The sequence below is a fragment of the Taudactylus pleione genome, unplaced genomic scaffold, assembly GCF_031769625.1.
Source record: "Taudactylus pleione unplaced genomic scaffold, aTauple2 ptg000116l, whole genome shotgun sequence".
NCBI lineage: Eukaryota > Metazoa > Chordata > Amphibia > Anura > Myobatrachidae > Taudactylus > Taudactylus pleione.
This window is the reverse complement of record NW_028284518.1, coordinates 10,802,025-10,826,721: the sequence shown is the minus strand read 5'-3', so window position 1 is coordinate 10,826,721 and position 24,697 is coordinate 10,802,025. Positions and strand designations below refer to the sequence as shown.

Sequence of the window (24,697 nt, the reverse complement as noted above, 5' to 3'; positions counted from 1 at the left end):
GATGTGGTGTGTGCTCAGTGAGTGATAGAGGGATGCTGAGTGAGTGATAGAGTGATGCGGTGTGTGCTGAGTGAGTGATATAGGTATGCGATGTGTGCTGAGTGAGTGATAGGGGCATGCTGAGTGAGTGATATAGGGATGCGGTGTGTGCTGAATGAGTGATATAGGGATGCGTGTGTGCTGAGTGAGTGATATAGGGATGCAGTGTGTGCTGAGTGAGTGATAGAGGGAAGCGGTGTGTGCTGAGTGAGTGATAGAGTGGTGCGGTGTGTGCTGAGTGAGTGATAGAGGGATGCGGTGTGCACTGAGTGAGTGATAGAGGGATGCGGTGTGTGTTGAATGAGTGATAGAGGGATGCGGTGTGTGCTGAATGAATGATAGAGGGATGCGGTGTGTGCTGAGTGAGTGATAGAGGGATGCGGTGTGTGTTGAGTGAGTGATAGAGGGATCCAGTGTGTGCTGAGTGAGTGATAGAGGGATGCGATGTGTGTTGAGTGAGTGATAGAGTGATGCGGTGTGTGCTGAGTGAGAAATAGAGGGATGTGGTGTGTGCTGAATGAGTGATAGAGGGATGCGGTGTGTGCTGAGTGAGTGATAGGGGGATGTGGTGTGTGCTGAGTGAGTGATAGAGGAATGCGGCATGCTGAGTGAATGATAGAGGGCTGCGGAGTGTGCTGAGTGAGTGATATAAGGATGCGGTGTGCGCTGAGTGAGTGATAGAGGGATGCGGTGTGCGCTGTGAGTGACAGAGGAAAGCGGCGTGCTGAGTGAATGATAGAGGGATGCGGTGTGTGCCCAGTGAGTGATAGAGGGATGCGGTGTGTGCTCAGTGAGTGACAGAGGGATGCGGTGTGTGCTGAGTGAGTGATAGAGGGATGCGGTGTGTGCTGAGTGAGTGATAGAGTGATGCGGTGTGTGCTGAGTGAGTGATATAGGGATGTGGTGTGTGCTGAGTGAGTTGTAGAGGGATGCGGTGTGTACTGAGTGAGTGATATAGGGATGTGGTGTGTGCTGAGTGAGTAATAGAGGGATACGTTGTGTGCTGAGTGAGTGATAGAGGGATGCGGTGTGTGCTGAGTGAGTGATAAAGGGATGCGGTGTGTGCTGAGTGAGTGATATAGGGATGCGGTGTCTGCTGAGTGAGTGATATAGGGATGCGGTGTGTGCGCTGAGTGAGTGATAGAGGGATGCGGTGTGTGCTGAGTGAGTGATAGAGGGAAGCGGCGTGTGCTGAGTGAATGATAGAGGAATGCGGTGTGTGTTGAGTGAGTGATACAGGGATGCGGTGTGTGCTGAGTGAGTGATAGAGGGATGTGGTGTGTGCTCAGTGAGTGATATAGGGATGTGGTGTGTGCTGAGTGAATGATAGAGGAATGCGGTGTGTGTTGAGTGAATGATAGAGGAATGCGGTGTGTGTTGAGTGAGTGATAGAGGGATGCGGTGTGTGCTGAGTGAGTGATAGAGGGATGTGGTGTGTGCTGAGTGAGTGATATAGGGATGCGGTGTGTGCACTGAGTGAGTGATAGAGGGATGCGGTGTGCGCTGAGTGAGTGATAGAGGGATGCGGTGTGTGCGCTGAGGGAGTGATAGAGGGATGCGTTGTGCGCTGAATGAGTGATAGAGGGATGCGGTGTGTGCTGAGTGAGTGATATAGGGATGTGGTGTGTGCTGAGTGATAGAGGGATGCAGTGTGTACTGAGTGAATGATATAGGGATGTGGTGTGTGCTGAGTGAGTAATAGAGGGATACGTTGTGTACTGAGTGAATGATATAGGGATGTGGTGTGTGCTGAGTGAGTAATAGAGGGATACGTTGTGTGCTGAGTGAGTGATAGAGGGATGCGGTGTGTGCTGAGTGAGTGATAAAGGGATGCGGTGTGTGCTGAGTGAGTGATATAGGGATGCGGTGTCTGCTGAGTGAGTGATATAGGGATGCGGTGTGTGCGCTGAGTGAGTGATAGACGGATGCGGTGTGTGCTGAGTGAGTGATAGAGGGAAGCGGCGTGTGCTGAGTGAATGATAGAGGAATGCGGTGCGTGTTGAGTGAGTGATAGAGGGATGCGGTGCGTGCTGAGTGAGTGATAGAGGGATGCGGTGCGTGCTGAGTGAGTGATAGAGGGATGTGGTATGTGCTGAGTGAGTGATATAGGGATGCGGTGTGTGTTGAGTGAATGATAGAGGAATGCGGTGTGTGCTGAGTGAGTGATAGAGGGATGTGGTGTGTGCTGAGTGAGTGATAGAGGGATGCGTGTGCTGAGTTAATGATAGAGGGATGCAGTGTGTGCTCAGTGAGTGATAGAGGGATGCGGTGTGTGCTCAGTGAGTGACAGAGGGATGCGGTGTGTGCTGAGTGAGTGATAGAGGGATGCGGTGTGTGTTGAGTGAGTGATAGAGGGTTGCGGTGTGTGCTCAGTGAGTGATAGAGGGATGCGGTGTGTGCTGAGTGAGTGATATAGGGATGCGGTGTGTGCTCAGTGAGTGATAGAGGGATGCGGTGTGTGCTGAGTGAGTGATAGAGGGATGCGGTGTGTGTTGAGTGAGTGATAGAGGGATGCGGTGTGTGCTCAGTGAGTGATAGAGGGATGCGGTGTGTGCTGAGTGAGTGATATAGGGATGCGGTGTGTGCTGAGTGAGTGATAGAGGGATGCGGTGTCTGCTGAGTGAGTGATATAGGGATGCGGTGTGTGCTGAGTGAATGATAGAGGAATGCGGTGTGTGTTGAGTGAATGATAGAGGAATGCGGTGTGTGTTGAGTGAGTGATAGAGGGATGCGGTGTGTGCTGAGTGAGTGATAGAGGGATGTGGTGTGTGCTGAGTGAGTGATATAGGGATGCGGTGGGTGCACTGAGTGAGTGATAGAGGGATGCGGTGTGCGCTGAGTGAGTGTTAGAGGGATGCGGTGTGTGCGCTGAGGGAGTGATAGAGGGATGCGTTGTGCGCTGAATGAGTGATAGAGGGATGCGGTGTGTGCTGAGTGAGTGATATAGGGATGTGGTGTGTGCTGAGTGATAGAGGGATGCAGTGTGTACTGAGTGAATGATATAGGGATGTGGTGTGTTCTGAGCGAGTAATAGAGGGATACGTTGTGTACTGAGTGAATGATATAGGGATGTGGTGTGTGCTGAGTGAGTGATAGAGGGATGCAGTGTGTGCTGAGTGAGTGATAGAGGGATGCGGTGTTTGCTGAGTGAGTGATATAGGGATGTGGTGTGTGCTGAGTGAGTGATAGAGGGATGCGGTGTGTACTGAGTGAGAGATATAGGGATGTGGTGTGTGCTGAGTGAGTAATAGAGGGATACGTTGTGTGCTGAGTGAGTGATAGAGGGATGCGGTGTGTGCTGAGTGAGTGATAAAGGGATGCGGTGTGTGCTGAGTGAGTGATATAGGGATGCGGTGTCTGCTGAGTGAGTGATATAGGAATGCGGTGTGTGTTGAGTGAGTGATAGAGGGATGCGGTGCGTGCTGAGTGAGTGATAGAGGGATGTGGTATGTGCTGAGTGAGTGATATAGGGATGCGGTGTGTGCTGAGTGAATGATAGAGGAATGCGGTGTGTGTTGAGTGAATGATAGAGGAATGCGGTGTGTGCTGAGTGAGTGATAGAGGGATGTGGTGTGTGCTGAGTGAGTGATAGAGGGATGCGTGTGCTGAGTTAATGATAGAGGGATGCAGTGTGTGCTCAGTGAGTGATAGAGGGATGCGGTGTGTGCTCAGTGAGTGACAGAGGGATGCGGTGTGTGCTGAGTGAGTGATAGAGGGATGCGGTGTGTGTTGAGTGAGTGATAGAGGGTTGCGGTGTGTGCTCAGTGAGTGATAGAGGGATGCGGTGTGTGCTGAGTGAGTGATATAGGGATGCGGTGTGTGCTCAGTGAGTGATAGAGGGATGCGGTGTGTGCTGAGTGAGTGATAGAGGGATGCGGTGTGTGTTGAGTGAGTGATAGAGGGATGCGGTGTGTGCTCAGTGAGTGATAGAGGGATGCGGTGTGTGCTGAGTGAGTGATATAGGGATGCGGTGTGTGCTGAGTGAGTGATAGAGGGATGAGGTGTCTGCTGAGTGAGTGATAGAGGGATGCGATGTGTGCTGAGTGAGTGATAGAGGGATGCGGTGTGTGTTGAGTGAGTGATAGAGGGATCCGGTGTGTGCTGAGTGAGTGATAGAGGGATGCAATGTGTGTTGAGTGAGTGATAGAGTGATGCGGTGTGTGCTGAATGAGTGATAGAGGGATGCGGTGTGTGCTGAGTGAGTGATAGGGGGATGCGGTGTGTGCTGAGTGAGTGATAGAGGAATTCGGCATGCTGAGTGAATGATAGAGGGATGCGGAGTGTGCTGAGTGAGTGATAGAGGGATGCGATGTGTGTTGAGTGAGTGATAGAGTGATGCGGTGTGTGCTGAATGAGTGATAGAGGGATGCGGTGTGTGCTGAGTGAGTGATAGGGGGATGCGGTGTGTGCTGAGTGAGTGATAGAGGAATGCGGCATGCTGAGTGAATGATAGAGGGATGCGGTGTGTGCTGAGTGAGTGATAGAGGGATGCGGTGTGTGTTGAGTGAGTGATAGAGGGATGCGGTGTGCGCTGTGAGTGACAGAGGGATGCGGTGTGTGCTCAGTGAGTGACAGAGGGATGCGGTGTGTGCTGAGTGAGTGATAGAGGGATGCGGTGTGTGCTGAGTGAGTGATAGAGGGATGCGGTGTGTGCTGAGTGAGTGATATAGGGATGTGGTGTGTGCTGAGTGAGTTATAGAGGGATGCGGTGTGTACTGAGTGAGAGATATAGGGATGTGGTGTGTGCTGAGTGAGTAATAGAGGGATACGTTGTGTGCTGAGTGAGTGGTAGAGGGATGCGGTGTGTGCTGAGTGAGTGATAAAGGGATGCGTTGTGTGCTGAGTGAGTGATATAGGGATGCGGTGTCTGCTGAGTGAGTGATATAGGGATGCGGTGTGTGCGCTGAGTGAGTGATAGAGGGATGCGGTGTGTGCTGAGTGAGTGATAGAGGGAAGCGGCGTGTGCTGAGTGAATGATAGAGGAATGCAGTGTGTGTTGAGGTGTGCTGAGTGAATGATAGAGGAATGCGGTGTGTGTTGAGTGAGTGATAGAGGGATGCGGTGTGTGCTGAGTGAGTGATAGAGGATGCGATGTGTGCTGAGTGAGTGATATAGGGATGCAGTGTGTGCTGAGTGAGTGATAGAGGGATGTGGTGTGTGCTGAGTGAGTGATAGAGGGATGTGGTGTGTGCTCAGTGAGTGATAGAGGGATGCTGAGTGAGTGATAGAGTGATGCGGTGTGTGCTGAGTGAGTGATATAGGTATGCGGTGTGTGCTGAGTGAGTGATAGAGGCATGCTGAGTGAGTGATATAGGGATGCGGTGTGTGCTGAATGAGTGATATAGGGATGCGGTGTGTGCTGAGTGAGTGATATAGGGATGCAGTGTGTGCTGAGTGAGTGATAGAGGGAAGCGGTGTGTGCTGAGTGAGTGATAGAGTGGTGCGGTGTGTGCTGAGTGAGTGATAGAGGGAGGCGGTGTGCACTGAGTGAGTGATAGAGGGATGCGGTGTGTGTTGAATGAGTGATAGAGGGATGCGGTGTGTGCTGAATGAGTGATAGAGGGATGCGGTGTGTGCTGAGTGAGTAATATAGGGATGCGGTGTGTGCTGAATGAGTGGTAGAGTGATGCGGTGTGTGCTGAGTGAGAGATAGAGGGATGCGGTGTGTGCTGAGTGAATGATAGAGGGATGCGGTGTGTGCTCAGTGAGTGATAGAGGGATGCGGTGTGTGCTCAGTGAGTGATAGAGGGATGCGGTGTGTACTCAGTGAGTGATAGAGGGATGCGGTATGTGCTGAGTGAGTGATAGAGGGATGCGTGTGCTGAGTTAATGATAGAGGGATGCAGTGTGTGCTCAGTGAGTGATAGAGGGATGCGGTGTGTGCTCAGTGAGTGACAGAGGGATGCGGTGTGTGCTGAGTGAGTGATAGAGGGATGCGGTGTGTGTTGAGTGAGTGATAGAGGGTTGCGGTGTGTGCTCAGTGAGTGATAGAGGGATGCGATGTGTGCTGAGTGAGTGATATAGGGATGCGGTGTGTGCTCAGTGAGTGATAGAGGGATGCGGTGTGTGCTGAGTGAGTGATAGAGGGATGCGGTGTGTGTTGAGTGAGTGATAGAGGGATGCGGTGTGTGCTGAGTGAGTGATAGAGGGATGCGGTGTGTGCTGAGTGAGTGATATAGGGATGCGGTGTATGCTGAGTGAGTGATAGAGGGATGCGGTGTGTGCTGAGTGAGTGATAGAGGGATGCGGTGTGTGCTGAGTGAGTGATAGAGGGATGCGGTGTGTGTTGAGTGAGTGATAGAGGGATCCGGTGTGTGCTGAGTGAGTGATAGAGGGATGCGATGTGTGTTGAGTGAGTGATAGAGTGATGCGGTGTGTGCTAAATGAGTGATATAGGGATGCATTGTGTGCTGAGTGAGTGATATAGGGATGCGGTGTGTGCTGAGTGATATAGGGATGCGGTGTGTGCTGAGTGATATAGGGATGCGGTGTGTGCACTGAGTGAGTGATAGAGGGATGAGGTGTGTGCTGAGTGAGTGGTAGAGGGATGCGGTGTGTGCTGAGTGAGTGATATAGTGATGCGGTGTGTGCTGAGTGAGTGATATAGGGATGCGGTGTGTGCTGAGTGAGTGATAGAGGGATGCGGTGTGTGCTGAGTGAGGGATATAGGGATGCGGTGTGTGCTGAGTGAGTGATAGAGAGATGCGGTGTGCGCTGAGTGAGTGATAGAGAGATGCGGTGTGCGCTGAGTGAGTGATAGAGGGATGCGGTGTGCGCTGAGTGAGTGATAGAGGGATGCAGTGTGCGCTGAGTGAGTGATATAGGGATGCGGTGTGTGCTGAGTGAGTGATAGAGAGATGCGGTGTGCGCTGAGTGAGTGATAGAGGGATGCAGTGTGCGCTGAGTGAGTGATAGAGGGATGCAGTGTGCGCTGAGTGAGTGATAGAGGGATGCAGTGTGCGCTGAGTGAGTGATAGAGGGATGCAGTGTGCACTGAGTGACTGATAGAGGGATGCAGTGTGCGCTGAGTGAGCGATAGAGGGATGCAGTGTGCGCTGAGTGAGTGATATAGGGATGCGGTGTGTGCTGAGTGGGTTTTATAGTGATGCAGTGTGTGCTGTTAGTGTAATGTCAATGATAGTGTTTGTGGTGGTGATGTTTGATCTTTTACCTCATAAACAGGGACATTGGCCCTGATTCAGAGCCGCTCGTAAGCGGCCGCTCGTTCGTTCTGACCGATGTTCGCACATCTGCGCATGCGTACGGATTTTAATACGCATGCGCGAACCAGTCAGTGCGGCCGAAAATCGTTTGTTTGCTATATAGCGAATGCCTGCTATTTTGAGTGACAGAAGGAGGCGTATGTGGGTGATAACAGGGGAAGGTGCTTGAAAACGGGGGTGTGGAATTCGAACGCAGGCGTGCTTAAAGGTCAAAACGGGCGTTTTAAGGGAGTGCATAATTAATACAGCAACGTCATTGACCACGTCACTTGTTTTTTTTTACTCAGAACTGCTCGCAAAATAGCGGTTGAAAAAACCAGCCACAAGAATAGCGAGCAGTTCATACGCTGTTCGATGTACTCGATTAATCTAATAAATAGCGGACATGACGTATGGTGCGAGCGGCAAGGGGGCATATTTTTCAAAATTACAACCGCAAGTTTTGCTTGCTCGTTCAGACTTAGAGGCGTGAACAGACCGCAATTAGCGAACGGTTCATTTGAATAGCCACCCCTTGTTTTAGAACGAACGACCGCAAATAGCAAGCGGCTCTGAATCAGGGCCATTGTGGGCAATGTCTGGTAGCAGCAATAGTGTGAATACCCTTTTTGTCGCCTTTTTCCCCAGCAGCATCTGAGTCATTTTGCGCCCAGCTCATCATGTGTTTCAACTGCTTGGACCTTGGGTGTAACATGGCAGGATTCAGATCATTCAGTGACTTTGCTGTGGGTGCATGGAGGGTGGTGTGATGGTAGATTAGGGATGGACATCGAATTGTGATGGTTAGAGACCATCAATATTTTTCTTATGTTAGTGTTTTTACCATTCGATGGTGTCTTTCCAATGTTTGTCACCATCGAATGCTAATGATTTGATGGTGTTCTGATGGTCACCTGTTTTGTTTAATTTCCTGCTCTGCCACTGGCTCCTCCCTTCCTTGCTGTTGCCCCCTGCATCGCGGCACCTGGGTCCTTAGCTCCGTTGGAGGCAATGGAGGCTGTCCCTTTCTACATCAGACGTGACCTGCTTGGTCCCTCCTCTCTCCCATGTTGCAGTTCTGATTGCCTCTCACTGTCACTAAAGCAGCAGCCAGATAAGCACTACAACCAAATACATACTGGAGCTGTTTTAGTGGTGAAAGTGTAGTTTCCTATTCTACATACTTAACTTTAAAGTGATGCTTCTCATGCTGCACTCAGAGGAGTGAGATGGGCTCACAGCCAGTTTCGGGTTGGCTGAGATCACTCCTGCATCTGTTGGGACTCTGGAGCAGCAGGTAGTCACTGCTCCGGGCCCCACCTCCAATCACACCCCGATCCTGCTCCAAGTCCCATCCCTGGCCAAACCATGCTGCAGAATTTTTGCGCTTTCGTTAGTTATGTATGTATATTGTACATTGGTCACTAAAGCTGTTCCTGTATTGTATGTACAGTAAATCCCTAGAATGTTTTCTGTGTTATATTCCTTTTGTATTTGTTTCTAATGTTTAAACATAGAATTTGACGGCAGTTAAGAACAACTTGGCCCATCTAGTCTGCCCTAAACACCTGTACACGCACACACTAGGGTTAATTTTTTTGTTGGGAGCCAGTTAGCCTACCAGTATATATGTGGAGTGTGGGAGGAAAGCTATGCAAGTACGGGGAGAATATACAAACTCCACACAGGACTGTGGTGGAAATCAAACCCATGACCTCAGTGCTGTGAGGCAGTAATGCTAACCATTACACCATGGCCCTCATTCAGAGCCACTCGCTATTTGCGGTCGTTCGTTCTAAAACAAGGGGTGGCTATTCAAATGAACCGTTCGCTGTTTGCGGTCTGTTCACGCCTCTAGGTCTGAACGAGCGAACAAAACTTGCATTCGTTTTTTGGAAAAATATGCCCCCTGGCCGCTCGCATCCTACGTCATGTCCGCTATTTATTAGATTAATCGAGTACATCGACCAGGGTATGAACTGCTCGCTATTCTTGTGGTTGGTTTTTGCTACCACAATTTTGCGAGCAGTTCTGGCTATAAAAGAACCCAGTGACGTGGTCAATGACGCTGCTGTTTTAAATATGCACACCCATAAAACGCCCGCTTTGACCTTTAAGCACGCCAGCGATCGGATCTCCACTCCCCGTTTTCAAGCACCTTCCCCTGTTACCACCCACATACGCCTCTTTCTGTCACTCAAATTATCAGGCATTCGCTATTTTGCGAGCACATGAATTTCGGTCGCACTGAGTGGTTCGCGCATGCGTATTACGATCCGTACGCATGCGCAGTTGGGCAAACATCGCTCGGAGCGAACGAGCAGCCACTTGCGTCCGGCTCTGAATCAGGGCCCATGTTTGTAACATTTAAATCTTTGAATATAAGGAGGAAACATAACAAATAATGTAAGGGACATGAATCAGGATATGAAAATATACAGTAGTGCTATGGATTGTTTGAGGGAAGGGGGCCCGAAACTGGTATCTTGCCTAGGGCCCCATGAGGTCTAAGGACCTCATTCAGAGTCGGTCGTAAGCGTCCGCTTGGTCGTACGCATCCAATGTTTCCAAACCACGCATGTGCACGGTTAGTTGTGCGCATGTGCGTACGAGGCTTTGCGATCCAAAATGCTGTAGATCGTACGGCTTACAAGCAGGAAGTGGCTTCCGAGAGTTGATTGACATGAAAGGCCGTTTGTGGGTGTTGATCGGGGTGGTGGTCTGAAAACGCAGACGTGCCTCAGCGTTTTGATGGCTTTTTAGGGGCGTACATAATTTACCTGCTATGGCCGGAAGTAGTAAAACGTCACTCTGCGAGCAGGTTCGAGGCCTGGCTGATCGTACAGGTTGAGGTTGGGTACGTGCTGTCGCAAGCCCCAGAGTACAATCGATACTATCGAATGTTATTGATGTTAGGATCGATGTTTCTATTTTGAGCCACACAATGCAAGCAGCTAATAATCGTTTGTTGAAGCTAATAACACTGCTAATTGGCTTGTAATTGATTCAGCTGCGTTTGTATTAGCGAATAATAAGAATAAATAAATTTCATGGGGATGGCTTATTCTATGCATTTTTTTGTTAATTTTAACATGCATTTAACAACAACACAACATTATTATTCCAAAATCCGGGTTTAAAATCTTTTTAATTTACAAACGCACTACCATTAAAACATCAGCATGAACTAAATTACATTTGAACAATACAACACAAGCGGCCGCAACCATCAGAAGAAAATTAACATACAGCGACTGACAACGATTGACTCGATTGCTAGCTGCTATCACTCGCTAGCTAGAGGAGGTGCATTGTTCGCGTATATGGGCGTCACTTTGGTTGCGACTGACCGGCCGTGCGATTGCTTCCTTTTTTCAGTTTCTCGGTCGTTAGGCGTACGACCGAGCGGCCGCTTACGACCGACTCCTAAATCCGGCTCTGCTAAAATATATATATATTTATATATAACATCTAGCAATTTTAGAGTGAGTGACAAACATGAACCGTGAATGCTGGGCTTGAATCAGAGTTGTACAACAATGATGATGAATGGACTAAGCATGTGCAGGACCTGTCCTATGCATGTGCAGAACGAGTTCTGCGACATTGCATGCAGTGCCCCCAGACCGCAGCATGATTGACATGCTGCGGCAGTTTGGGGCGGGGACAGGTTGGCGCTGCTTGAGTTTACAGAAAACGGGGACATGTTGGACTTGTTTTTTGGAAGTGCTGAGGCCAGTGTCTATGTCTATCGATGCAGCTTTACTGGCTTCACAAGTGGGCAGGAGGTGGCCATTCTGAGTAAGCTATGGTCGCAATGTGGGTCCGATCCTGCACCTTCGGTCGCAGGCATCAGATCTGAGATGCTGGCAGAAGGCGTCTTTCCCTCAGATGCCTCCTGAAGGCATTAGCATATTCAGCGTACAATTCTGAATCAGGCCCGCTATCCTTGACAGTTAGAGGTGAACCGCAAATCCATCAATGCATACAGTAAACTGCAGATGAATAACCTGAATCATCAAATTCTGAACTGCAAGTCTATGGTGATTATATCACAAACATGTTCTGTGCCTTTAAACCTGTGAAGTCAAATTAAAAACTAGTTGAAAATTTACCAGCAACTCTACTCCCAACTGACTAGCCTCTTAGCTAACCATAGTTGTCAAGAATGCTTTATAACCCTCAAACTACAGCTTTACAAGCAGATTCCTATAGCGAGTGTTGATCTCACAGGAATCTGGCTCACTGGGAGAAATCATAAGAAGAAAACCACACCAGATTACTACTTGCTGGAGTACAATGTAGAATAAACCATAACACTAGTGATATACAGGGCATTATTCACTTTCTTACGCAAACCCGAATGTACAAAGTGACATAAAATCTAAAAATAATGTATAAACAAACAGTCTAGAGGTGGTCCTGAAATAATATATGTGAAACAACAAAGTACACCTTATGCGCATAGATTAGGGTGCTGCTATTTCACAAAAAGGTTACCACCAACCCAATAAATATGCAAACAATATAAGAAGATGTGAAGAAGCGCTCCCAATTTAGGAAACAGTCTATACCAGTCCATTGAGTCTCTGATATAATATGTTTCATATACCAGTTCAGCGGATCCTTGACAGTTAACAATTCCAGATCCAAATCTGCTTTAGGACCCAACAATATTCCACAGCTGTACTTCAGTTGCTTTGATTTACTTGTGTCAATGGACCTCATAGAAACCATAAATATATGCTTCTCATAGTGTAAAACTGTACAATTTATTCCATGTTAAAAATAATGTTAAAATATACTTTTATTTCATATAGTGATAATAAAAAAAAATAATGATAAAAATGACTGCGCACCAACTTGGGCCTTAACCAAGGCACTAAGGCCCTCATTCAGAGCCGTACGCTCTGAGCAGAGCGCACGCTCTGAATGAGGGCCGGGCTCCATTTTCATGGAGCGTCCTCCTGGACGCTCGTATAGCTGTGGGTCACCACCCACAGGCTATACGAGCGTGCTCGAATTTGCGAGCCGGAGCCTGCGGTTGAGGTTTTCAACCGCAAGCTCCGGAGTGATTTTGGCTCTATCAGAGCCAAAATCACTCCCACTGACATCACTAGTGATGTCAGTGGGCCGGCTTCTGACGGGAGGCGTTCTCTTGGGAACACCCCCGTCAGGGAGGCACGCCCCCGGCACGCCCACCAAAGGGGGCGTGCTGTCAATCAACATTGACAGCACGCCCCCTTTGATCGGACACAACGAGCGAAGGACTTTCCTTCGCTCGTCGCGTCTGGCGCATGCGCACGACGGAGCTCCCTCCGTCGTGCGCATGCTCAGTCCATAACATCGACCCACTTGCGAGCGGACAGCCGCTCGCGAGTGGGTCTGAATCAGGCCCTAAGACAGCATGTGAGCAAGTGTCCCAGGGCAAATCACCTCCATGCTGTAGATGATCCACCTCAGAGGTCCCAAGAAAGGATAGCAGCTCCTATACTCCACGGATGCGTTTCAACTCTTAAAAGTCTTTATCAAGGTGCTAACTTTGTTTGATATCCCATTGATGCTTGCTCATAAATTGTTATGAATCTCTGGAAAGTGTCACAGTAAGAATGGTTTATCAGGAATAAAAAGCTCATAATTTGAGGTGTGAATTAATTGATAAAGTAGCTTTGAGGAATCCATTGATAAAGAAGCTTTGAAGAATCAATTGATGAGGAGTCAATTAATAAAGAAACTTTTAGGACTCGAGTGTACTTGGCTGGAGTTGTGGCCTTGTTGGAGCCTTGAGAGCTGATATGAACTTGGCTGGTATGTGGCCTTGTGGTCAAGTTGCAGCCGTGACGGCTGATGTGTACTTGGCTGGGATGTGGCCTTGTGGCCAAATTGCAGCCTTGAGAGCTGATGTGTACGTGGTTGGGATGTGGCCTTGTGGCCATGTTGCAGCCTTGAGAGCTGATGTGTACTTGGCTGGGATGTGGCCTTGTGGCCAAGTTGCATCCTTGAGGGCTGATATGAACTTGGCTGGGATGTGGCCTTGTGGCCAAGTTGCAGCCTTGAGGGCTGATGTGTACTTGGCTGCAATGTGGCCAAGTTGCAGCCTTGAGGGCTGATGTGTACTTGGGAGGAAAGCAGCTGAGACAGCCATGATGTAATAAAGGCCACTCAGACGCAGCAGTGTGACCTAAACAGCGGTAAAGTAGGTAACAAAGAATCCATTCAGACACAGCAGTGTGACAGAGACAGCTGTAAGGTTGATAACAAATACTGTAGTCCAGTCAGATGCAGCAGTATGGCTGAGACAGCTGTAAGATAGATAACAAAGAGTCCAGTCAGTTCAGCGGTGTGACTGAGACAGCTGTAAGTTTGAAAACAGATAGTCAACCTGAACACTGCAGTGAGGCTTACGCTTGCCACACATATGGCGATTTTTTTACCCGATTTTGACGAATCATGAGGACAAATCTTGTAAAATATGGCCAAATCCTCAGTAAATCGTGAGTCCCCACTCACGATGCAATGCGTGTCCCCGCTGGTCGCACATTGAATCGTCAGATCTGCCGTGCAGTAGGGCAGATCTCACAATCTTGGAGGTGATGCACTGTGAAAGTCTGGATGCAGGAGAGATCGTATGAAGATTGGACACCAAATTGTGTGCAGATCGTGTGGAGTTCGTGTGCAGAGCTGCCAGGGAGGGTTTCAAGGGAAATTGTACACAAATCGTACACATTGGCTGATCGTGTGCAGATCGCCATCTGTGTGGCCAGCATGAGACTGTCATGATGAATATTTGTTAAGTCCCCTCAGATGCCACAGTACGGTAGTGACTGGCAAGATACACGCTAGACAGGAGAAACTGGAACACACCACGAGTATGATACCACACATGGAACCGGAAGCCACGTAATGAACGCTATAGCTGGCATCCGAGCAAAGACTCAGCAGAGGTAAAAAGGAGAGGGATCCAATCAGGACAAGACGGACATGATGGAACAGCCAGGTAGGAGGACCTCACGGAGTGACAGCCTGGCGTCCCGGTCTCTTAGCAACGGGCCTGAGAGAAACGCCTGGAGCACTATTGTCAGTCAAGACCCAGCGGCGGCTTGTGACATAAATGTAATGCTCTATTTTATGTATCATCGTATTCAACACTTACATACTATTCATCTGATATAATATTTATAGCGATTGTTTAAAATATTGTTATTATTGCTAATGATTTTTTTTTTATTGTTCTATAAATAACCAGTTTACTTACCTGTTATCCCTTGAAATAATAATAATTATTATTATTTTCCCCCAATAGGACTCACATTTACACTTAAAAAACACAAGATACAAAATAAGCTTAACAGAAAAGAGAACTAAATATTTGGGTTTTAATTTTTTAGGACCTATAGCGACATTAGTGAAATACTGAGAAAACAGTTTTAAGTTTGGTTTTGAAGGAATCTAGAGTGGAGGCCTCTCAAACTGTGCAAGGAATCCAGTTCCATAGACTCAGAGCCGCAAAGCTAAAAGCTTGTCCAACAAATGAATTAAGGGAGATTCTAGGTACAGCTAATAGTCCTTCATCTACAGATCAAAGGAAGCGAGTGGGGGTGTAAAGAAGAAGCTGCTTCAGGTACTTTGGACCCTGGTTATGTAGGGTTTGAAAGTCAGTAAGCTAATCTTGAAATAGATTCACCATCTTCCAGGCAGCTAGTGAAGGGAGTAGAGAATGGGGTTTTATGTGGCAGGAACATGGCTGGTTAGTTAGCAGCCTGGTAGCTGCATTTTGTACCAGCTGCAAGTGGTGTAATTCTTTTGCTGGGAGACCCAGGTAGAGAGCTTTGGATGCATGTATTTAGGAAGATCTTCTGAGGGAATTAAGGCCCTCATTCAGAGGCGGTCGGAGGATGCAAGCGGTCGCTCAGAAACTGGGCGGCCGCTTGCATCCTGACCGGCCGCCTCTGTTTCGGTCGTTAGGCTGTCTGTTTACACCCACAGCTCTAACGACCGCTAGGGTGATGGTCTCGATGGTCATAGACCATCGCGACCATCGGGGCTTACGACGGGACCCTAGGGTAGGGTCTCACTTGTCGTAAGCCCCGGAGAGCTTCTGGCTCTGTCAGAGCCGGAAGCTCTCCACTGACATCACTAGTGATGTCAGTGGGGCCTCCCCCAAACGGCAGGCGTTCCCATGGGAACGCCTCCGTTTGGGCTGCCACCCTCCCGGCCCGCCTTCCAAACGGGGCGAGCTGTCAATCAACATCGACAGTTCACCCCCTTTGGAAAGAGACCCGCTACGACCGGCGCTGTCGGTCGTAGCGGGTCTCATGCATGCGCACGAAGGAGCCGGCTCCCTCGTGCGCATGCACACTGGACAAACATTGAGGCGGCCATGCGGTCGTAGACCTTACGGCCGCCTCTGAATGAAGCCCTAAGTGCTACTGGCTACTGTATTTTCCTCAGATGAAAAAAAGAGGATCTGATTGTGGCTTATATACCTGATGTTTAGGTGTCAAGTCTCCATCCAGGACAACACTAAGATTCCGCACATTATGTGTTTTTCAGTTCTGAACCCCCAAGCTTAAGTCCAGTTGGCTGGCTATACTGTATTCTTGTCCTTTGATGGTAAACTCCTATCATAAGGATCTTTATTTTATCAGGATTCAGTCACAGCCAACTGGCACTCATCTACTCTTGGAGCTCAGCAGAGCCGTAACTAGACTTTTTGGTGCCCTGTGCCAGAAAGAGCATTGGCACCGCCACCCTATTATTTTTCAAATAGGGACATAAAAAATGCACCCGAAAAAGGGCCATGGCCTCATGGGGAAGGGCCAGGGAAGAGATAGGGGAGGCCAGGAGATGCTGGGGATAAAAGAAGAGGAAGCTACAAGTGAGAATGATAATAAACAGAAATTGACAGACCCGAACAGCGCTTCCTGCCCTGTGGTGTCCTGTGCCATGGCACAGGTCGCACTATCCTAGTGACGGCCCTGGAGCTCAGCTAGGGAGCCATTTAAGGTTGTTATTGGGCTCTCAATACTCAAAGCAAAGGACAGCTACAGTTGTGTATCATCTGCATAGCAGTGGTAGACCAGGCAATGACGTCTGATTATTTCACCCATTGGTAACATGTATACTGCAAAAAGCATGGGAGATACAGTAGTATAGAACCTTGTGTTACACTGCATGGCAGTGGCACTGGTGATGATGAGTATACTCCAATAGAAACTCTCTGTGACCTACCGGTGAGAATTTTTTTCAAACAGCTGAGGACTGTGCCATCCAGTTCACAGAATATTTTCAAGTGCTCATGTAGAATCCCATGGCATGAAATGCTACAGAGATCCCGAAGGATTAAGATTGAATAGCCACCTCTGTCTCCTGCCATCAGATCATTATAGGGGCTGTTTCAGTGCTATGTCTTCTGCTGAATACTGACTGCAATGGACCATAAATAATATGGGTTGACATGATAGACGGGTTACCAGTTGAGTTGCAACCACTTTCTCATTAACTTTTCCTAGAAAAGGAAGGTTTAGTACCGGTCTAAATTAAGTTTTTTAAGAAGAGGTCTAACAATAGCTTCCTTTAGTGGTTCATAAAAATGCTTATCTGCAAAGAGCATTGTACTATTTCTGGCAGTGTCTTCTGATGATCTTCTGACGGGCGTCCTGTATGTGTATCAGCGCATGTGTTAGGAATTTCTGCGCATGCGCATTAGTACAGCTTCTCTTTAATAAGTGCTTGCCAAAGATCATGACGGCAGCTGATTTGCAGAACTGTTTGTTATCATATATACGGGCGCTAGGTGTAACGTTTTTCTGATTAATATTGGGCCGATAATGCATGGAATTATACGCAGTTTTTTTTTATTTTGATACATCCCGCACCTTAGTTGCAAGAACGTTATTAGTACTTGAACAAGAATGTCTCAAAGTCTAGGAAGCCACACTAGAGAGACTGAAATGATGCTTTAGAAAGGTAGGTAAAGAACTAGGTATAACTGAACAGTAATAGGAAACAGGTGAAGGAGGCCCAGAGGTTGTCAAGGAAACTGTATATTGAATTGCATAGATGCTATAAGCACATCAAGTTCCTGTAATTTGGTTACACTCAGTGCCTGAGAAATCTATTCCAGGTGATGGAACTTACCATGCGATAAGCAGACCTCATCCGGTGATCACTATTTCCTTTGTGATTTGGGTGGTTTGCAAAATATTTCATGACATACCTGGAATAACTCAGAATTAAAAGGTAGTACAAGCTCGCAGGCATATGTATTCTAATTTTACATAATTTCTTTTTACAGTTGTAAGAATATCAATATAGTACTCTCATGTCTGGTAATCCTATTATTTTTTATTATTGTATTATACTTAATGTTCAGTTGTTATATTTTGAAGAGGAGAGTATTTTCCCATGGTTTTATAGACTGTTATAGAATTGTGTTATGCTAATATTCAGCGATCAGTTCACATTGTGTAGGTGTAGTACTAGTGTCATATGGCTATGGTCATATGTGGAATGTTGTATAATTGTATTATATCATGATATCCAGGGGGCATGTAATTTCAGGTATGTGCAATGTTCAGTGTTTATATGCAATGTAATATAAGTTTTTATCAACATTATCCTTCATTTATAAAACATCAACATATTTCATAGTGTTGTACACTGAAGGTATCATGATACAAAAAAATAACATACAATAATATGGAACAGAAGGTAAAGATGTTCCTGATCAAATTAGTTTACAGTCTAAGAGATGTATGGTATTAGAGATGAGAAGGAAGGAAAGGAGTGGTGAGGAAAAAGGCCAGGATTTTGGGAGGTCTGGACAGGAAAACCCACAGCACCTTGGTGGCTTGTCCTGAAATAGGGACAGCCACATTGAAGAAGAGCACCAGTAGGGCTGGCTAGGACCACACCTGGTAATCATCTCAATGCTTATCACCTACTAGGCAACCTATGCAACCTACCACTGTCCAATGGTGGTCCTTAGGCAAGAGCCTATATTTCCATGTGTAAATAGACTGAACTGAACAAACCCCTGCTTTTCTAATAGTCACTAACGTCCCCTAGGAAAGAACAAGGTCATGGGCACAAGAGTCGTTTCACTTTTCTCAGTGTACATATACACAAAGCCAGACTGCATGGATGATTGTTATTCAAATTGTGTAGGGTAAAAAAATAAGGGGTGAAAATGTTGTACTTATTTTGTACTAGAAAAACAAAGTTCTGTATATCTGAAAAGGGCAGAATTTAATATTGATCAATATGTTTTAATATAATAAATCCACCTATCTGCAACCTGCTTGACTCCCATTACCTCAAATTCCTCAGCTCACTTATAAAGCACTTATATCATTCTCCCCCATCTTACATCTCCAACCTAATTTGTGCCCAGGCTCCCTCCCATCCCCTCTGTACTTCATCTCATTGCCGCCTGCACTGTACCCTGGTCACCTCCTCTCATTTCCCTCCACCAAGATTTCCACAACAAACCTCTGGATCTTACTTCATCGTTCAGTCAGACTTTCTACCACTCTCTAGACCAGTTTTTTTGAAGCCCAGCTTCCATCCTCCTTAATGTCGTTTTGCCTCTCTTCCCCTGATGTAATCTTCTCGCCAGTACAATGTTAACCCTCCTCTTAGTATGTAGGTTCTCATGGCCCAGACCCTCCTTCCTTATCTTCATTCCTGGTACTATCCTGTCTCCTAGGACCTGACTCAGAGATGGACGCAGATCACACTGTGTCTTTGTATGCAAGGGCTGTGCAATAATATGCTAATGCAGCAGGAGGCGTCTTGTGTAAATAAACTCCTCCTGCCAGTTCCTGTGATCTGCTGCTGCATCCGAGGGTGCAGCATCGAATCATCTACGTGTACATCGGTCATCATCTGAGTAACCCTCAGGTTACTCAGGATGGCCAGAAAGTTCATGCTGCTGAAGCCAGAGAAGCTGCATCCAAGAACACAGCCACTGGCTTCAGCAAAACCAGAAAACAGGGCTGACGCACCCCCTGTTTTCTGTAACGCTACCCTGTCGCTGCTCCATCACCGCCACAAACGCAAGCAGCATGTCAATCATGCTGCAGCATTTGGGGCACTAAGAGCGACATCCCAGTCCCGGATCTGCACATGCGTTTGCGCAGATCTAAAGACATGGGGGATGTATGTAAACATCGGGTTTATGTACATCTATGAATTAGGCCTCTCGTCCAATTCAGCATTTCTGACTGTAGCTTGCCGTTTGGGAACATGCTCATTGAGTGCTAAACTACTTTCCCTACCCTGTGTCACTCTTAAGGTGCGTACACACTGGGCGATCAGGAAAGACAGTACGATTACGACATCATAATCGTACAATTGTTCTTGATCCCCTGTAGTGCCTACACTGAACGATGTGTCATTCAGTGTAGGCACCCTCCATCATTCCTGAACATGGCCAATCTGTCGTTATCGGCAGATTGGCCTGTATGTTCTGGCAATGGACAATGTCGGAAACGACCAGCGGGAGCGCGCATTGTTGGTCGTTACCGTCATTACAGTGCACGATTTGTGCATAACTACTGAGCGATTGCACGATTACGATGTCGCACAGTAATATCGCCCAGTGTGTATGCACCATTACTTTGTATATTCCATGTATGGCACTAGGGAAACGATATGGCTACTTAAAATAAACTATATTAATATAATTAAAATATAAATTATTATTGTTATTATTATGATTATTATTATTATTTTTAGCTTCTTTATTTGTTTTGGGGCACCTGTGGCGGGATGCAGTAACACTTACCGCCTAACACCGCCGGACATCGCATTGGTACTGATCGCATATGCACTAACATATGCATCAGTACAGCAAAGGACAGCTCTTCCGATAAGAGCTGTCCTTTGCGATCTCTGCTGCACAGTGAACTTCCGGGTTTATGAGTCGGGAGTCCATCTGCGCATGTGCAGAGTGATGTGGCGGTCACGGGGCATGCTGGGAGGGATCCGATCCCTCCTAGCAGCGAGATGCGGTAGAAGCCCATGGGCTTCTATAGGGTAACGCCCCTCCGCATCGAAGCCCGACGGCCAGGTGATTGATGCATATGGAAAATGCGGTAAACAGGGATTTTACCGCTTTTTCCGTTTAGTGCATCCCGCCCGCTAGTGTCAATTTATCAGACATCTTTTATTTCCGCTTTTATATATGTTTACACTTTTAATATTTTCTTCTTTATTCCTTTTGTAGTTGAATATGACAAGGAGCTGTCACCTCGTCTAAGACATCATAAAGAATTCAAGTTTAATTTATCCCAGATACCTGAGGGAGAAGCAGTGACAGCTGCTGAATTCCGAATATATAAGGACTGTGTACTGGGCAGCTTTGAGAACCAGACTTTTTTAATCAGCATACATCAAGTCTTACCAGAGCACAAAAACAGGTAAATGAATGAGTTATTAGGATGTGCCCTGTGACTCTGTCTTTTACAGGGTTACTGTACCTTTCCCTATTTTATAGTGATATAATTCCCAAGGCTAATCTAACATCTTACAAAATGAATTGCTATTCCCACCTGCGTTATGTTACTGTATGTTACTGCTGAAGTGATAAGATGGCTTCCCCTCAGTTGCTAGGGGAGAGCTTCTGAATTGAAGTGGCTTAGTGACATCTGCAAATAAATGGACATATGACTTCCTGGACGATCTCTTTTTGCCTTTGAGAAAGCTCAGATGTGAAACGTACGTTAGGTGTTAGGCAGGCGATCCTTAACAAATGTCTGCGTATGCTGTATTCATGTAATACCCATCCTATCATCAGACCGTTTCTAAGAATGAAATAAAGGGAGATGGAGATTGTATGTATTAACCATTTGTGGGTTAGAAGAGATACTGGACCTGATTCAGCAAGGAACGCAGATGCGAATGCAATAGAGATTACGCGCACAGTCTCACTGCGATAGTATGCTAATCCATTGTGATCACAATGCAATCTCAGCACAACAAAAGGAGCCCACTTTACCTTACACACATCCGTAATGTTTAGCAGGACTGAAAAAACATCTGTACAATCGAGTACCATTGCAGCCTCACACACATTTGCACAAGGTCAGACCTTACTCAGAAATTGCTAACTTCTGCGCACGCTATCAGGCCTCATGCTGCCTATGGCATCTCAGTGGATAATTTATGCACGCCCCTGCAACGGCATTCAAACGCACTAGCACGCCTGCATTCGGCCGACCACTTCCCCATTACCACCCACAAACGGCACTTACTGTCAATCACTCTGCGATGGGTCTGCGCAGTCACTGCGATCACAGTCCTGATCGCAATGGCTAGTTCACACATGCGCACTACGCAACAATCGACCGATCAGCAACTGCCTTCCTTGCTGAATCAAGCCCACTGTTTGGTAGAGCACTGTGTTAAACTCTCATACAGGCAGAAATAGCTCTAACCTCTGTTTTCTTGCATCGCTGATTGAACAAGCTGTAATGCAATGGACTAAGGACCTCATTCAGAGTCTCTCGCTTGTGCATGTTTAAAATTGAATAATGCTGCAAGTGTATTTAACATCCAGGTGTCAGCATTAACACACCTCAAATCCTCTGGATGAATCTCACACTACTAATTCTGTGATTATGTTAGAGAGGTGTGGATGTAATAACAACACACAGTGTGATAATATACCGTATTCACACATTGAAGTCTGTAGGAGTAACGGAGCGCAGATACACCATTGAAAGATATTTTTCTATGCACAGACTTGCTCTGTAAATTGATCTTGTGGAGGGTGAACTGCATACCATCACTCTACTATATATATGGGAGATTAACTATGCAGTATTAACATGTTTAAATATAGATTTGCAAGGATAACCACATATTAAATGGTGAGAGCATCTCATTATAGATCCAGACCTAGATATAATTGAGTAGGAGACAACATCGCGGCATTTATAATAACAGAGCCGCGGCAGGAACTTATACTTAAAGCCATCCATTAGAACTAAGCCATATAGCGTATTATTGAAGGCTGTGGATGTAATAACAACATGCAGTGTGATAATTTACTGTTCACAGTGGGAGTCTGTAGGAATGACGGAGTGCAGATACACTACTGAAAGATATTTTTCTATGCGCAGACCTGCCTTGTAAATTGACCCCCGCACACCACCACTCTACAGCCATGGCCAAAAGTTTTGAGAATGACACAAGTTTTGGTTTTCACAAAGTTTGCTGCTTCAGTGTTTTCAGACCTTTTTGTCAGATGTTACTATGGTATACTGAAGTAAAATTACAAACATTTCATAAGTGTCAAAGGCTTTTATTAGCAATTGCATTAAGTTTATGCAAAGACTCCATATTTGCAGTGTTGACCCTTCTTTTTCAAGACCTCTGCAACCCGCCCTGGCATGCTGTCAGTCAACTTCTGGGCCACATACCGACTGATGGCCGCCCATTCTTGCCTAATCAATGCATGGAGTTTGTCAGAATTTGTGGGGTTTTGTTTGTCCACCCACGTTTAAGGATTGACCACAAGTTCTCAATAGGATTAAGGTCTGGGGAGTTTCCTGGCCATGGTCTCAAAATGTTGATGTTTTGTTCCCCGAGCCACTTAGCAGGGCCGCAACTAGGGGGGGCCAAGGGGGCACATGAAACGGATGCCGGACTTGAGGGGGTGCCAGGGAGAGGCTTGTGGTAGGCTAGGTTGCTGCTCTTGTAGGTTTGGAGCCGCATCCCGGCCTTGAGAGGCACAGAGACACCGTCAGTCTAATGTGGTGCCAGTCGCAAGTCAATCAGTGCTGGTGGACCGGCAGCCAATCAGCAGAGGCTGCCGGTCCGCGAGCTCCAATTAGTTTGCGAGCGGTGCCACATTACATGACGGCAATACTGCCAGTTCCCCAGCATGTGGCAGCCCAGTCCCACGCCACCCCAATCTCACCCACCGCACGGCCCTGGCAGGTAAAAAAAGGGAGATGGGGCCTTACTGTGGCTTAATGTAAAAGAGGCCTTACTGTGGCATTATATGTATGGGGCCCTTCTGTGGCATAATGTAAAGGGGGCCTTACTGTGGCATAATGTGTAAGGGGCCTTACTGTGGCATAATGTGTAAGGAGCCTTACTGTGGTATAATGGAAAAGGGGCCTTACTGTGGCATAATGTGTAAGGGGCATTACTGTGACATAATGTATATGTGGCATTACTGTGGCATAATGTATATGTGGCATTACTGTGGCATAATGTTTATGGGGCATTACTGTGGCAGATTGTGTAAGGGTATTACTGTGGCATAATGTAAAAGGGGCCTTACTGTGGCATAATGTGTAAGGGGCATTACTGTGGCATAATGTATATGGGGCATTACTGTGGCAGAATGTGTAAGGGGTATTACTGTGGCATAATGTAAAAGGGGCCTTACTGTGGCATAATGTGTAAGGGGCATTACTGTGGCATAATGTATATGGGGCATTACTGTGGCAAAATGTGTAAGAGGTCTTACTGTGGCATAATGTAAAACGGGCCTTACTGTTGCATAATGTGAGTGGGCATTACTGTGGCATAATATATATGGAGCATTACTGTAGCATAATGTATATGGGGCATTACTGTGGCATAATGTATATGGGGCATTACTGTGGCATACTGTAAATGTATAAGGGACATTACTGTCGCATAATGTATAAGGGGCATTTACTGTGGCTTAGTGAATAAGAGGCATTTCTGTGGCTTAATGTATAAGAGGCATTACTGTGGCAGAATGTGTTGTAAGGGGCATTACTGTGTTGCATTATGTGTTGTAAGGGACATTACTGTGGCATAATGTGTTATGAGGGACATTACTGTGTGGCATAATGTGTTGTAAAGGGGCATTACTGTGGCAGCAGTAAAGCATCCTGGGACCATTCATGTGTGGGGTTGCTTGTCAGCCAAGGGAGTGGGCTCACTTATCAAGACAGTTGAGTGATATGTATCTGTAAAATTGGGATAGGAATGAGAGACATCTGGGAAAATCGAATGAGCATGTGGGAGAGATCTTATTGACATATTGGGGAGTGCAATATGCATTTGGGTGAGGTCTGATGGACCAGTAAGGGGCATGTGGGGAGGACAGATGGGCCAATAAGTGGCATGTGGGGAGATCTGATGGGCCAATAAGTGGCATGTGGGGAGATCTGATGGACCAGTAAGGGGCATGTGGGGAGGGCAGATGGGCCAGGAAGGGGCATGTGGGGAGACCTGATGTGCCAGTAAGGGGCATGTGGGGATGGCAGATGGGTCAGTAAGGGTCATGTGGGGAGGGCAGGTGGGTCAGTAAGGGGCATGTAGGGAGGACAGAAGAGGCATGTGGAGAGATATTTAGTGACATTTTGGAGCAAGTGTGGGATATGTAGGGTTATTTGGTATTAGTGATATGGACCTATTGAGGTCGTTTGTTCATGTTTTCATTCTTGGAATGATGTGTAATGGGC

The 24,697-nt window shown here is 47.0% G+C and overlaps 1 protein-coding gene across 1 annotated transcript in view; it reads left to right on the top strand.

Annotated features, from left to right (window-relative positions):
• BMP6 (bone morphogenetic protein 6) overlaps positions 1-24,697 on the top strand; it is a 438,277-nt gene that overhangs the window by 265,607 nt on the left and 147,973 nt on the right. The window contains exon 2 of the mRNA XM_088471775.1: positions 20,473-20,665. Coding sequence (XP_088327901.1) covers positions 20,473-20,665 — 193 coding nt within the window. The remainder of the gene's footprint in view (positions 1-20,472; positions 20,666-24,697) is intronic.